The sequence below is a fragment of the Phaenicophaeus curvirostris genome, chromosome 34, assembly GCF_032191515.1.
Source record: "Phaenicophaeus curvirostris isolate KB17595 chromosome 34, BPBGC_Pcur_1.0, whole genome shotgun sequence".
In the NCBI taxonomy this organism is placed as follows: Eukaryota; Metazoa; Chordata; class Aves; order Cuculiformes; family Cuculidae; genus Phaenicophaeus; species Phaenicophaeus curvirostris.
The window spans coordinates 368,922-379,693 of NC_091425.1; the positions used below are offsets into that span (position 1 = coordinate 368,922).

At 49.9% G+C, this 10,772-nt stretch overlaps 1 protein-coding gene across 1 annotated transcript; it reads right to left on the bottom strand.

Annotated features, from left to right (window-relative positions):
- Positions 1-2,797: 2,797 nt before the first annotated feature.
- Positions 2,798-3,769, bottom strand: LOC138732598 (olfactory receptor 14A16-like). Its single transcript, XM_069879239.1, has one exon. It carries the CDS (start codon positions 3,767-3,769, stop codon positions 2,798-2,800), a length of 972 nt encoding a protein of 323 aa, XP_069735340.1.
- Positions 3,770-10,772: the final 7,003 nt, after the last annotated feature.

Here is a 10,772-nt window from a genome sequence, read left to right on the forward strand (position 1 = left end):
TGGAGGTGTTCAAGGCCAGGTTGGATGGGGTCTTGGGCAGCCTGATCCAGTGGGATGTTCCTGACCACGACAAGTGGGTAGGAACTAGATGATCTTGAAGGTCCCTTCCGACCCAACCTATTCTATAATTCTATGATCTTAGAAGTGTCATAGAGGGCTCAGAGAAGAGCTGGGCTACAGAAGAGTAGAAGTAGGGTGATAGAAGAGGCAGGTCAAAGAAAGGTCATAGAAAAGTTGTATTATAGAAGAATATGGTTGGACTCGATGATCTGGTGGGTCTCGTCCAACCTGGTTATTCTATGATTCTATGATTCTAAGACTTGGATAATACAAGAGTCAGGACATAGAAGGGCCTGAACATAGAAATCTGGGTCATAGAAGTGGCCTTGTGGGCTGCACAGGGAGGAAAGCAGCACCGGCAGCCAGGCCAGGCTGGACATGCTCCCTTGGGGAAAGGGATGTCCTTGGAGAAGTGCAAGGGAGCATTTCTGTGGCTGCAGAATCCACAAGAAAGATAATCCTCTTCCCGCAGGTCCTCGTGTGAGGCAGGCTGCTCTGCTGCTGAGCTCAGACTCTCGCCCTGGCCTGGGCAGAAGGGCTGGAACGGAACGGTGAGGACACGGTCTGTGGTGGCATCTGCTGGATTGAAACCAGGAGTCCTGGATTTCCGTTGCTCTTCGTGTCCAGCCTCTCTTCTTGCCCAGAGCTTGTCAGAGCCCAGAGCAGGGCTGTGTGCAGAGCCCAGCGTGGGACACGGCTGGGACCTCATCCCAGTCTTGAGCTTCCTCAAGGAGGGCAGTGAAGGGGAACGCGCTGATCTCCTTTCCCTGGTGACCAGGGTAGGTCACAAGGAAATGGAATGCAGCTGCATCAGGGGAAGTTCCAACTGGACATCTGGAAAAGGTTCCTCATGGAGAGGGTGCTCAGTCACTGGAACACCCCAGGGAAGTGGTGATGGCACCAAGCCTGTCAGAGTTCAAGGAGCATCTTGACAATCATCTTAGTGATATGGTTCCATTTTACACAGTCGTATGAGGATCAGGGAGCTGGACTCAGTGATCCTCATGAGCCCCTTCCAACCCAAGATATTCTAGAAGCCTGATTCTAGAAGTGATCTTCAAGCTCAAAAAACAGTCTGCCCATCCACTACCCATCCCTTGACATTCCTTCTTCCTGACAAGTTCCTCCTTGTGACTCTTTCCTCTCCCAGACATCATCCTAGCTCTCCATATCGTTCTGTATTTGGGTCCTACCAGTAAGCTCCCTACCTGCATTTGCTCCTCTCTGCACTTGGTGCTTGATCGCAGGCTGCTTAACACCTATTTCTGCACATGGCACATCATCCCCAGACACCACTAAACCCTCATCCAGTCATAAATTTTTATAATAAAATCAGTTTTTGTGCACATATAGAAATTTCCAGAAACTGTAATAACTTCATGCAATCCCTGTGGGCAGAAGAAATGGCAAAGGGCCCGAGGTGCCCCCTGACTGTAAGGGATTTGTGTCTGTGACGCTGCTGGGGCAACAGAAGGAGCACAAGGCATTTGCCCCAGAGATGCTGTCAGCAGATCCTGGCAGGTGCCGAGGTGTGAAGGACCCGTGGTGCCCCCGTACCGTAAGGGATTTTCCTGGTGATGCTGCCAGCCTGTTCCTGGCCTGAGGAGGCTCCGTTGTGTTTTCCATCCGTCCCCAAGCCCTCTCCCTGCACAGGTCCTGTGGGGGCTTGGGCAGAGCTCCTTTCCCAGCCGTGTTCCTGCTGCTGCCCCGTCACCTCCAGAGACACAACTGACCTCACCGTCCCCGTCACAGTCAGATGTTTCCTACTGGATTCTGAGTTTCTGAGACACAACTGACATCCTAACCCCCTACTCATCCATCACCTCCTCATGTCCTAGGACCTGAACAGGTAAAAGTACGCTTGCCCCACATCATGAGGAATGAACACGGGGACCTTGGTTCGTGGAGGGACATCCAAGTGCTATATTGAGGCGACTTCCCATGTCTTGTTACTTGCAATGAGAAGAGACTTCGAGGCAATATCTGTCCCAGAGATCTTCGTGGAAACTGAAGAAACTGCTCTTTCTACACGTTCAGGTTCATCTCAGCTCACAGACATGATGTGTGCGCTCACATCTGATCCGTACAATGCCAAATTGGCCTTTGGTCTACTCAATCAGTGTCCTCTCATGGAAGAACAAAGAAACTCTCCAAGCTGGGGTGAGAGGCCAGTGCTGGGAATGGTGGTTGGCAGGGGTTTCACCAGGATTATTGCCTCTGGGACAAATGCTTGAGTCAGTTCCTGAGAGAAAGTTTAGAAGAAGCCCCAAGCCTTGAGGCTCTGCCCTGAGGAGGTCCCCTTGCTCTATGGAAAGGCTGTTCTGGAGGCAGCTCTGTCCCACAAGCAGCATGGCTGTGACCAAGCTCAGAGCCCTCAGGCCTTACAGCAAGGCAAGGGGGGAGGAGGAGAGTGTGGAAATGGAGAGAGAACAGCTCTGGGGGATCAAGTGCTGGTGCCTGGCAGTGCTGCCCTGCTGGGACTTTCTTCTTTTCCAGCCAGGAGCAAAGGAATTGTTCCTGAAGCTCCAGAAATCCTTGGAGTTAGGGTCAGAGGAAGAGACAAGGTGCTGCAGTGGCTTTATTTTGATTACAATAGTGTGGGTTGTCATTACCTAACCCACAACCAACTCAAAAAGAGTTGAAAACACGATCACAAGCTAAAAAAACAGTAGAAATATAAAAATATAGAAGGCAGTAACACCAGCCATGAGTAACACCAGAACTGCTATGCAGAAGGTCAGGAATTTATTGCATCAGAGCTCTGTCCAGTTATAAGTTCCCGCAGCGCATCCTTGAGGTCCTTGTTCCTCAAGCCGTAGATGAGGGGATTCAGTGCTGGAGTTACCACTGCATAGAGAAACGACACAACTAAATTCATGGATGGGGAGGAGAAGGAGGGAGGCTTAAGGTAGGTAAACATGTCAGTGCTGAGAAACAGGGAGACCACAGCCAGGTGAGGGAGGCACGTGGAGAAGGCTTTGTGCCGTCCCTGCTCCGAGGGGATCCTCAGCACGGCCCTGAAGATCTGCACATAGGACACCACAATGAAAACAAAACAGCCAAAAGCTACTAAGAAACTAACCACAAGAAGCCCAACCTCCCGGAGGTTGGCATGTGAGCAGGAGAGCTTGAGGATCTGGGGGATTTCACAGAAGAACTGGTCCACAGCATTGCCCTGGCAGAGGGGCAGGGAAAATGTACTGGCCGTGTGCAGCAGAGAAGAGAGAAACCCAGCACCCCAGGCAGCTGCTGCCATGTGGACACAAGCTCTGGTGCCCAGGAGGGTCCCGTAGTGCAGGGGGTTGCAGATGGCAACGTAGCGGTCATAGGACATGACTGTGAGAAGAAAATATTCTGTACCAAGGAAGAAAATAAATAGAAACATTTGGGCAACGCATCCTGAGTAGGAGATGGTCTTGGTGTCCCAGAGGGAATTGGCCATGGATTTGGGGACAGTGGTGGAGATGGATCCCAGGTCGAGGAGGGCGAGGTTGAGGAGGAAGAAGTACCTGGGGGTGTGGAGGTGGTGGTCCCAGGCGATGGTGATGATGATGAGGCCGTTTCCCAGGAGGGCAGCCAGGTAGATGCCCAGGAAGAGCCAGAAGTGCAAGAGCTGCAGCTCCCGTGAGTCTGCGAATGGCAGGAGGAGGAACTGGGTGATGGAGCTGCTGTTGGACATCTGCTGCCTCCAGACATGGGGCACTGTCATATGAGAGAAGGACAGTGACAAGTTAGGATAACCTCTGAGCCAAATCAAAGCCATTTCTCCTTCCCCTCCCTCCTGCTCACACCTTGTCACCTTTTTTCAGCCCTTCCTCCAGCTCTGAGCCTGGAGCCCTGCTCGGTGCCGGCTGAATGTGCCGGGAGGAGCAGAGCCTCTGCCCGCTGGCTGCAAGGAGTCAGCCCTGCTCTGCAGCAGGGGACATGGGGACGGTGGGGACAGGGGACACTGCTGGGGCTCAGCGTTGTCCAGGGGAACTGCTCCTGGTGCAGAAGGGCCTGTCAGCATCTGCACTGCCGGGGATGAGGAGCTGAGAAGGTAGCAGGCTTAGAGGTTTCGAATGCCTAAAGGTGAGACGGGACAGGTTTGCATCTGTGAGGGCAGCATAGTGCTTGCGAGGAAAACTCAAGAAAAGCCAAATGTCCTAACGAGGATATCTTAGTGCAGACGAGATAATTAATTCCTCAGGAATGCACTGCCCAAAGCCGCACAGAAGATCAGTGCCTGACTCTGCAACTCCCATCCCCAGAGAGACTGGCAGAGAGAACAAGAGAACAACAGCAACATCTCTGGTTTAAGTTTCCTCTCCATCTCTGATCCTATCCCTTCTCTCTGGAGGTTTTCCTCAATGGAGCTGATTCCCCGTCCCGTGCCTTCTCCCTGTCAGTGCTCACAGATCCCATCTGACCCTCTCTGCATCCCCCTGGCCCTACACAAACATCTGCCCGGGTTAAGCTGGACGTAGGGTCTTGTTGATAAGCAGAAAAGGATGGAACAGACTGAGCCTGATGGGTCCAGCAGAGGTGATGCTGCTGCTGTCCATGGGCAGAGGACCAGCTGGAGACATATTTGGAGGCTCCTATCGGACCTGCTGACCGCTCAAGGATACTGCTCAGGAGTCTCAGTGATTTGTTTAAGCATGAAAGGCTCTGGTTCCATTTCTCCCACCAAATTCCCCAGGTGCAGGGAACTGAAAACACAGAGTCTGGGAAGTTCCTTATCTTTAATGCAAGAGCCCTCCTGACAGATCCCACAGGCTGTGGCTGTGCCGGCTTTAGGAGATCCCTCCAGCAACCGCACCTGCATTGTCCTGCACTCAGAGACTCACCTGGAGAAGGGCTGTGAAGAGTTTTCTCCAAATGAAACCTCCTCTCTCCTGCCACCCCACCTGCCTTTCCCCTCTCTCTGCTCCCTCCTGTCCCCTCGCTGCCTGCAGGCAGTGCCCTCAGCCCTGCTGGGCTTGGCAGAGGAGCTGCTCCCGGCCAGACCTGGCTCTTTTCTCAACTTCTGTCTCATGATGAGCTCCCTGCCTGCCAGGAGCCCAGCCCAGCTCAGCAGCAGAGGAGCAGCCCAAGGCAGCGCTTTCTCTGCTCCCTCTGGGCTCCCTCGAGGTGTCCCTGGGGCTCCAGGGGAACATTCTGAGAAACAGGCTGAAGCCATCCCTGATGCTTCCTTCATCATCTGGGCAGGCACACTTCTGTCCTGCAGTGTCATTGCTCCTGTTAGAAAAATAATAGGGAATGAGAATCAATTTCTTGTCTCACCATTAGACAGGACCTCAGAAAGGTGACAGGGAACGAAATCATTTCTCCAAAGTAGGAGGATCTGTCCCACGGAGTGAATTCAGGCATTTCATCCGAGGTCTTTAGACTTGGGGCTGGGAAGACACTCAGCTCCCTTTCCCCCAGACACATCTTCTGCAAAGCTTATGCACACACAGGGTCTTGAAACCCTTGGTCGTGGTTTCCTCATGGCAGGGATGAGTTTGCCTGGTGCCACAGCTTCAGGGCTTCATCCCTAATGGGCAGCAATGCCCTCAGCCAGGGGCACAGGCAGGAGGAGCTGGAGCCATTCCCATGGGAGACAGAGCTGGGACATGGTCACAGAGCTCAGGAGAGATGGTAGTCAAGGACAGCATCTTCCAAGCACTGCAAGGCTCCAGATAAACTGAGTCTCAGCTTGAAAGTCCATTCAAGGACCCATGATGAGATTTTGCTGCTTCAGGAACAGTTAAAGAAGAAAAATACGCTGCGTAGGCACTGCTGGATTTAGAAGGGTCAGGTGTCACAGATCTGAGGTTCACTGTGTCCTCTGTCCCTGCCTTCCCCATCAAGGTCTCACAGGGCTTTGTGACTCATGGTAGGACTCTGGAGGAGTTTGACCAGTAGTGGGTAGAGGTCAAGTCAGGGATCTCTTGGGCAAAAGGAATTCTTCACAGTCTATGAGACAGGAGGGACAGCATCGCAGGGAGCTGAGGGAACAGGAAGATGTCACAGTGTCTCCATCATCTTCCAGAGGTCATGGAGAGTGTGGGAACTCCCTGACCGCTGGTACCACTGCCACATCAGAAATGGCCAGTGGATGAGTAGGGGAGCAAAAGGCTTTGCCCCAGAATTTGTCTAGTAGGATCCCATTTCTGGGTGTCTGAAAGAGAAGGGGATTTTATTTCCCTTGGTAGATTATGTCTCACCATCCTTCTATGACCCAACTCTTCCACGGTCTGATTCTCCCATGACCACTTACATAAGCCACCTCTTCTAGGACGCAGGTTTTCTGTCACCTGAGCCCTCTTTGACTCTAGTGAATCTTCTATGACCCAAGACTTATATGACCCTTCTAAGACTTCTTTATGACCTGAATTTTTTTATGTCCAGACTGCTCTATGACCCTTAAATGACCCAAACTTTCTATGAAACTTTTATGACCAGACTCTTCTATAAACAGCACTTCTCTGTCCCTTTTATGACCTGATCTTTCTATAGCCCAAATCTTCTTTGATCCTTCTATGACCCAACACTTCTCTAAACCTTCTACAGTTGAATTCTTATATGACCCAACCCTCTATGACGCCAATCCTCTAAGATATGAGTCTTTTATGACCCAACACTTCTAAAAAATGTCTTCTATGACCCAAGCCTTCTGTGACCCAAGCCTTCTGTGACCCAACTCTCCTCTGACTCTTCCGTAACTTTCTATGGCCTGACTTCTCTGTGATTCTTCTATGACCTGACTCTTCTATAACCCGACTCCTCTATGACCCGACTAATCTATGACACGGCCCTTCTATGGCCCAACCCTTTTGTGAACCGGCACTTCTATGACCCCTCTATGACCCGACTCAAGTTTCTATGAGTCGACTCTTCCATGACCCAAATATTCTATAACCCAAATCTTCTATGACTCAAATATTCTATGAGCTGACTCTTCTATGGACCATCTGTGACTGGGCTCTTCTATATCTCCTCTACGAGCCGACTTGTCTATGACTAAACTCTTCCACGACCATCTCTTACATGACCAGGTCCTTCTATGACTTAAGCCTTCTATGAACAAACCGTTCTATGACCCAGCTACTCTCTGACTCTTCAGTGCTGTGTCTTTCTCCGATCCAGGTCTTCTGTGACTCTTCTATGACATGAATCATTTATGCTCCAACACTTCTATGACCAATATATGACCAGATGCTTCTGTGACCCGACTCTTCTAGGACCCAACTATTAACAAACCCTTCTATGACCTGACCCCTCTATGACACTCTATGACCTGACTCATATGAGACGCTTCCTTTATGAACTGACAATTCTATGGCTCTATGACAACTCTATACTCTTCTATAATGTGATACTTCTGCAGTCTTTCTATATCCTGATGCTTCTACAACGCACACTTTCTGTGCCTCAATGTTTCCATGAAACTTCTATGAGCAAACTCTTCTATGACCTTTCCATGACCCAACACTGCCAATACCCGACTAAACTCTCACACTCATATGACTTGACTCTTCCATGACCTGAGTATTCTATGATCCACAATGATTTGAACGTTCTATGAACCATCTGTCCTTCTGTATTGCACCTCTATGACTCGACTCCTCTCTGACATGATCTTTCTCACAAACGCATTTTCTGCCACTCTTCTACGATCCAACCCGTTCATAACCCTACCCTTCTATCCCCCAACTCTTCTGGTGCACGTGGAGCTGTGTGAGAGCCTTGGCATCTCAAGGAACCCTACAGGCCTGTATTTGGAATCACATGAAATAACTGCTTCCACTTCAATTCAGCAATGTGAGAAGGCTCATGGCACCAACATCATTGCAGTCAAAGCCACATCTGCCTGCCCAGGGCCTGGGGGTCAGGGCTTGGACTTTCTGCTTCACCAAGTGAACCCAGGCTTTTCTCAGCATCACAGTCGCCTGCACGGCGCCTTTGTCCTCCTGCAATCATGGCCTCCAATTCTCGGCTCTAATGAGTCCCTGGGGAGCCTTTGTCACTAACGATGCTCACTGAGACCAACTAAGACTTCAAGAAATTTTGAGCTTTGCTTTTGACTTCTTGAGAGCTTTGTTCCATCTCCTCTCAGCAGCTGAGGTTCAAGGACTCATCAGCAATTCCTTCCTGGATCTCATTAACCTACAGAAAGCCTTAATGAGCTCTTTCTCTTCCTGTTGTTTTCTTCAAGTCTTCAAGCCTCGCATGGCTCCTTGTAGTCATTTCCCAGTGTGGTTACAGAGGAAGATTTCAAAGTGCACCTAAGAAAAACGTTTTATCTGAAACTTTCTAGAACTTTCAAAATCATAAAATGGTTTGGGTTGGTAAGGACCTTAAAGCCCATCCAGTTTCAACCCCCCTTCCCTGGGCAGGGACACCACCCACTGGACCAGGCTGCTCAAAGCCCCATCCAGCCCGACCTTGAACCCCTCCAGGCAGGGGGCACACACAGCTTCCCTGGGATACCTGAGCCACGTCCTCACCACCTTCTTTGTGAACAATTCCTCCCTAATGTCTAATCTAAATCTTCCCTGGCCATAACACCATCCCGTCATCCTATCATTCCATGCCCTTGGAAAAAGTCCCTTGCCAGCTTTCTTGGTGACCCCTTCAGGTACGGGAAGGCCTCTATAACGTCCCCCTGATGCCTTCTCTTCTGCAGGCTGAGGAAGTTCCAGGAGAAGATCAATATTTCTTTGTGAAATCCCTTTTGAAAGGGCATGGGATTGGTGGAGGTCTCTTGTTAGTGAGGAAGAGCAAGTGTTCTGGTGCCGAAGTCCACCTCCTCTGGGCAAACTTCAGCTGGCCAGCTCTCTGTCCGTGCTTCTCCATGGAGATGTTTTTTTCATTTGAGGGCCAAGATAAAAATAGATTAATAGACGAAAGAAAAAAAGATAAAAGGAATATAAAGAGAGACCAAACCCAATGCAATTTACATCACTTCCCACCTCCTGCTTGGGGCAGCCTGCTAAGTGGGTCTCTATTTTATGCTCATAGACAAACCTAGGGAACAAGAGAGCTCAGTTTAGACGTCAACAGGGCACCGAGGCCACGATTGAAAGAAAGGACTTTGGCACTTGACGGCTCCATGAACGCAGCTATCACCTGGCCAAAGCTCCTGTGACACCTGGGAACATCCAGCTTCTCGTCCAGAGGAGCAGGATCCTTCTGGGATGGACAGGAGGGGAAAAGCCTTTGTGTGAGCGTGGGGCAGCCTCGGCCGAGGCTCCAGGGCAGCGGGGGATTCTGCACCCCTGGGGGTTCAAACTCAGCAGATTTGATGCCTCGGGAGAGCTCTTCAGCCTTCAGCACAATTCAGCACAATTTTTAAGGCACAAAGTCTGGTTTTCTGTGTCCACAGCTTCCATGTTGGAGACAAAAGCCTCTAACAGGGTTCAAAAGCTCATTTTTAGCTCCCAAAGCCTCCTTTTCAGGCAACAAAGCCTCACTGTGAGGGCTCAAATCCTCTTTTTGAGCCTCTCAAATCCCATTTTTAGGGTGAAAGCCATCCTGTTCACTACCATGGCATCTTTTTAGGGCAAAGAACCTGATGTCGGGGCTCAAAGATGCAATTTCAGTTTCAAAGCAACATTTGTAGGGCCCAAAGGCTCTTTTTGAAGCTCCAAACTCTCACATAAAGGATCCAACCTCCCCCTTTACAGCCTCAAGCCTCCATTGGAGCACCCAAAGTCCTGCAGTTTTGACCAGAGCTTCATTTCTTGAGGCAACAGAGGAACCAAGAGGTTTGTCTCCTTCGCAGGGACAAAAGACTTAACTTGTAGCACTGCACCCATCTCTTTAGTGCCCCAAGTCTCATATTTAGGGTGGAAATCCTTGATTTTAGGGTTCCAACTTGTCTTTTAACACTTATAGCTTTTCTTAGGAGGCCCATAGTTACATTTTGAGTCTCAACCCTCGTTTTTTAAGTCTAAAGACACATTTCATTGTCCCAGAGCATAATTTTTAAGGACCAAAGTTGATTCTGGATGTCCGAAGCCTCAGTGTTATGGGCCAAAGCCTTATTTTTAGCTCCTTTCTAGCTTCCAGAGCTTCCTTTTCTGGGAACAAAGCTTCATTTTTGGAGTTGTTTGCAGTTGTAAAGGCCCAGATCCTCATTTTTAGCCTCTCAGGTATATTTCAAGCTGCAAAGCTGTTGTCTTTGGTACCACAGCATCATTTCAGGCATGAAACCCGAGGTCCGGGCTCAAAGCCTCAGTTTCACTTTCAAAGCACCACTGGTAGGACCCAAACCCTCCTTTTGAAGCTCCAGACTGTCATGGAAAGTATCCAACCCCCTCCTTGATGGCTCAAAGCCTCTACTGGAGTGCCTAAAGCCCTGCATTCAGGACCAGAGCTTCATTTCTTGGAAGCAAGAGGTTCTCATCCCTTGAGGGATCAAAAGACACATTTGTAGCTCCACACCCATCCTTTTAGTGCAGAAGTCTCATGTTTTGGACTGAAATCTTCAATTCCAGGGTTCTAACCTGTTTTCTAGGACCCATAGACATTGTACTCCCAGCAGATATCAGGCAGATTGAAGTCTCCCACAAGAACGAGAGGCATTGATCTAGAGATTGACCGCAGCTGTTTATAGAAGAGCCCATCAGCTGCTTCTCCTTGGCTGGGTGGTCTGTAACAGACTCCCATCACAATATCTACCTTCTTATGGGCTCCTCTGATTTTGACCCACAGGCACTCAACCTCCTGATCGCCACATTCCA

Coding starts and splice junctions, on each gene's coding strand:
- LOC138732598 (XM_069879239.1), bottom strand. CDS start 3,769: ATGACAGTGCCCCATGTCTGGAGGCAGCAGATGTCCAACAGCAGCTCC.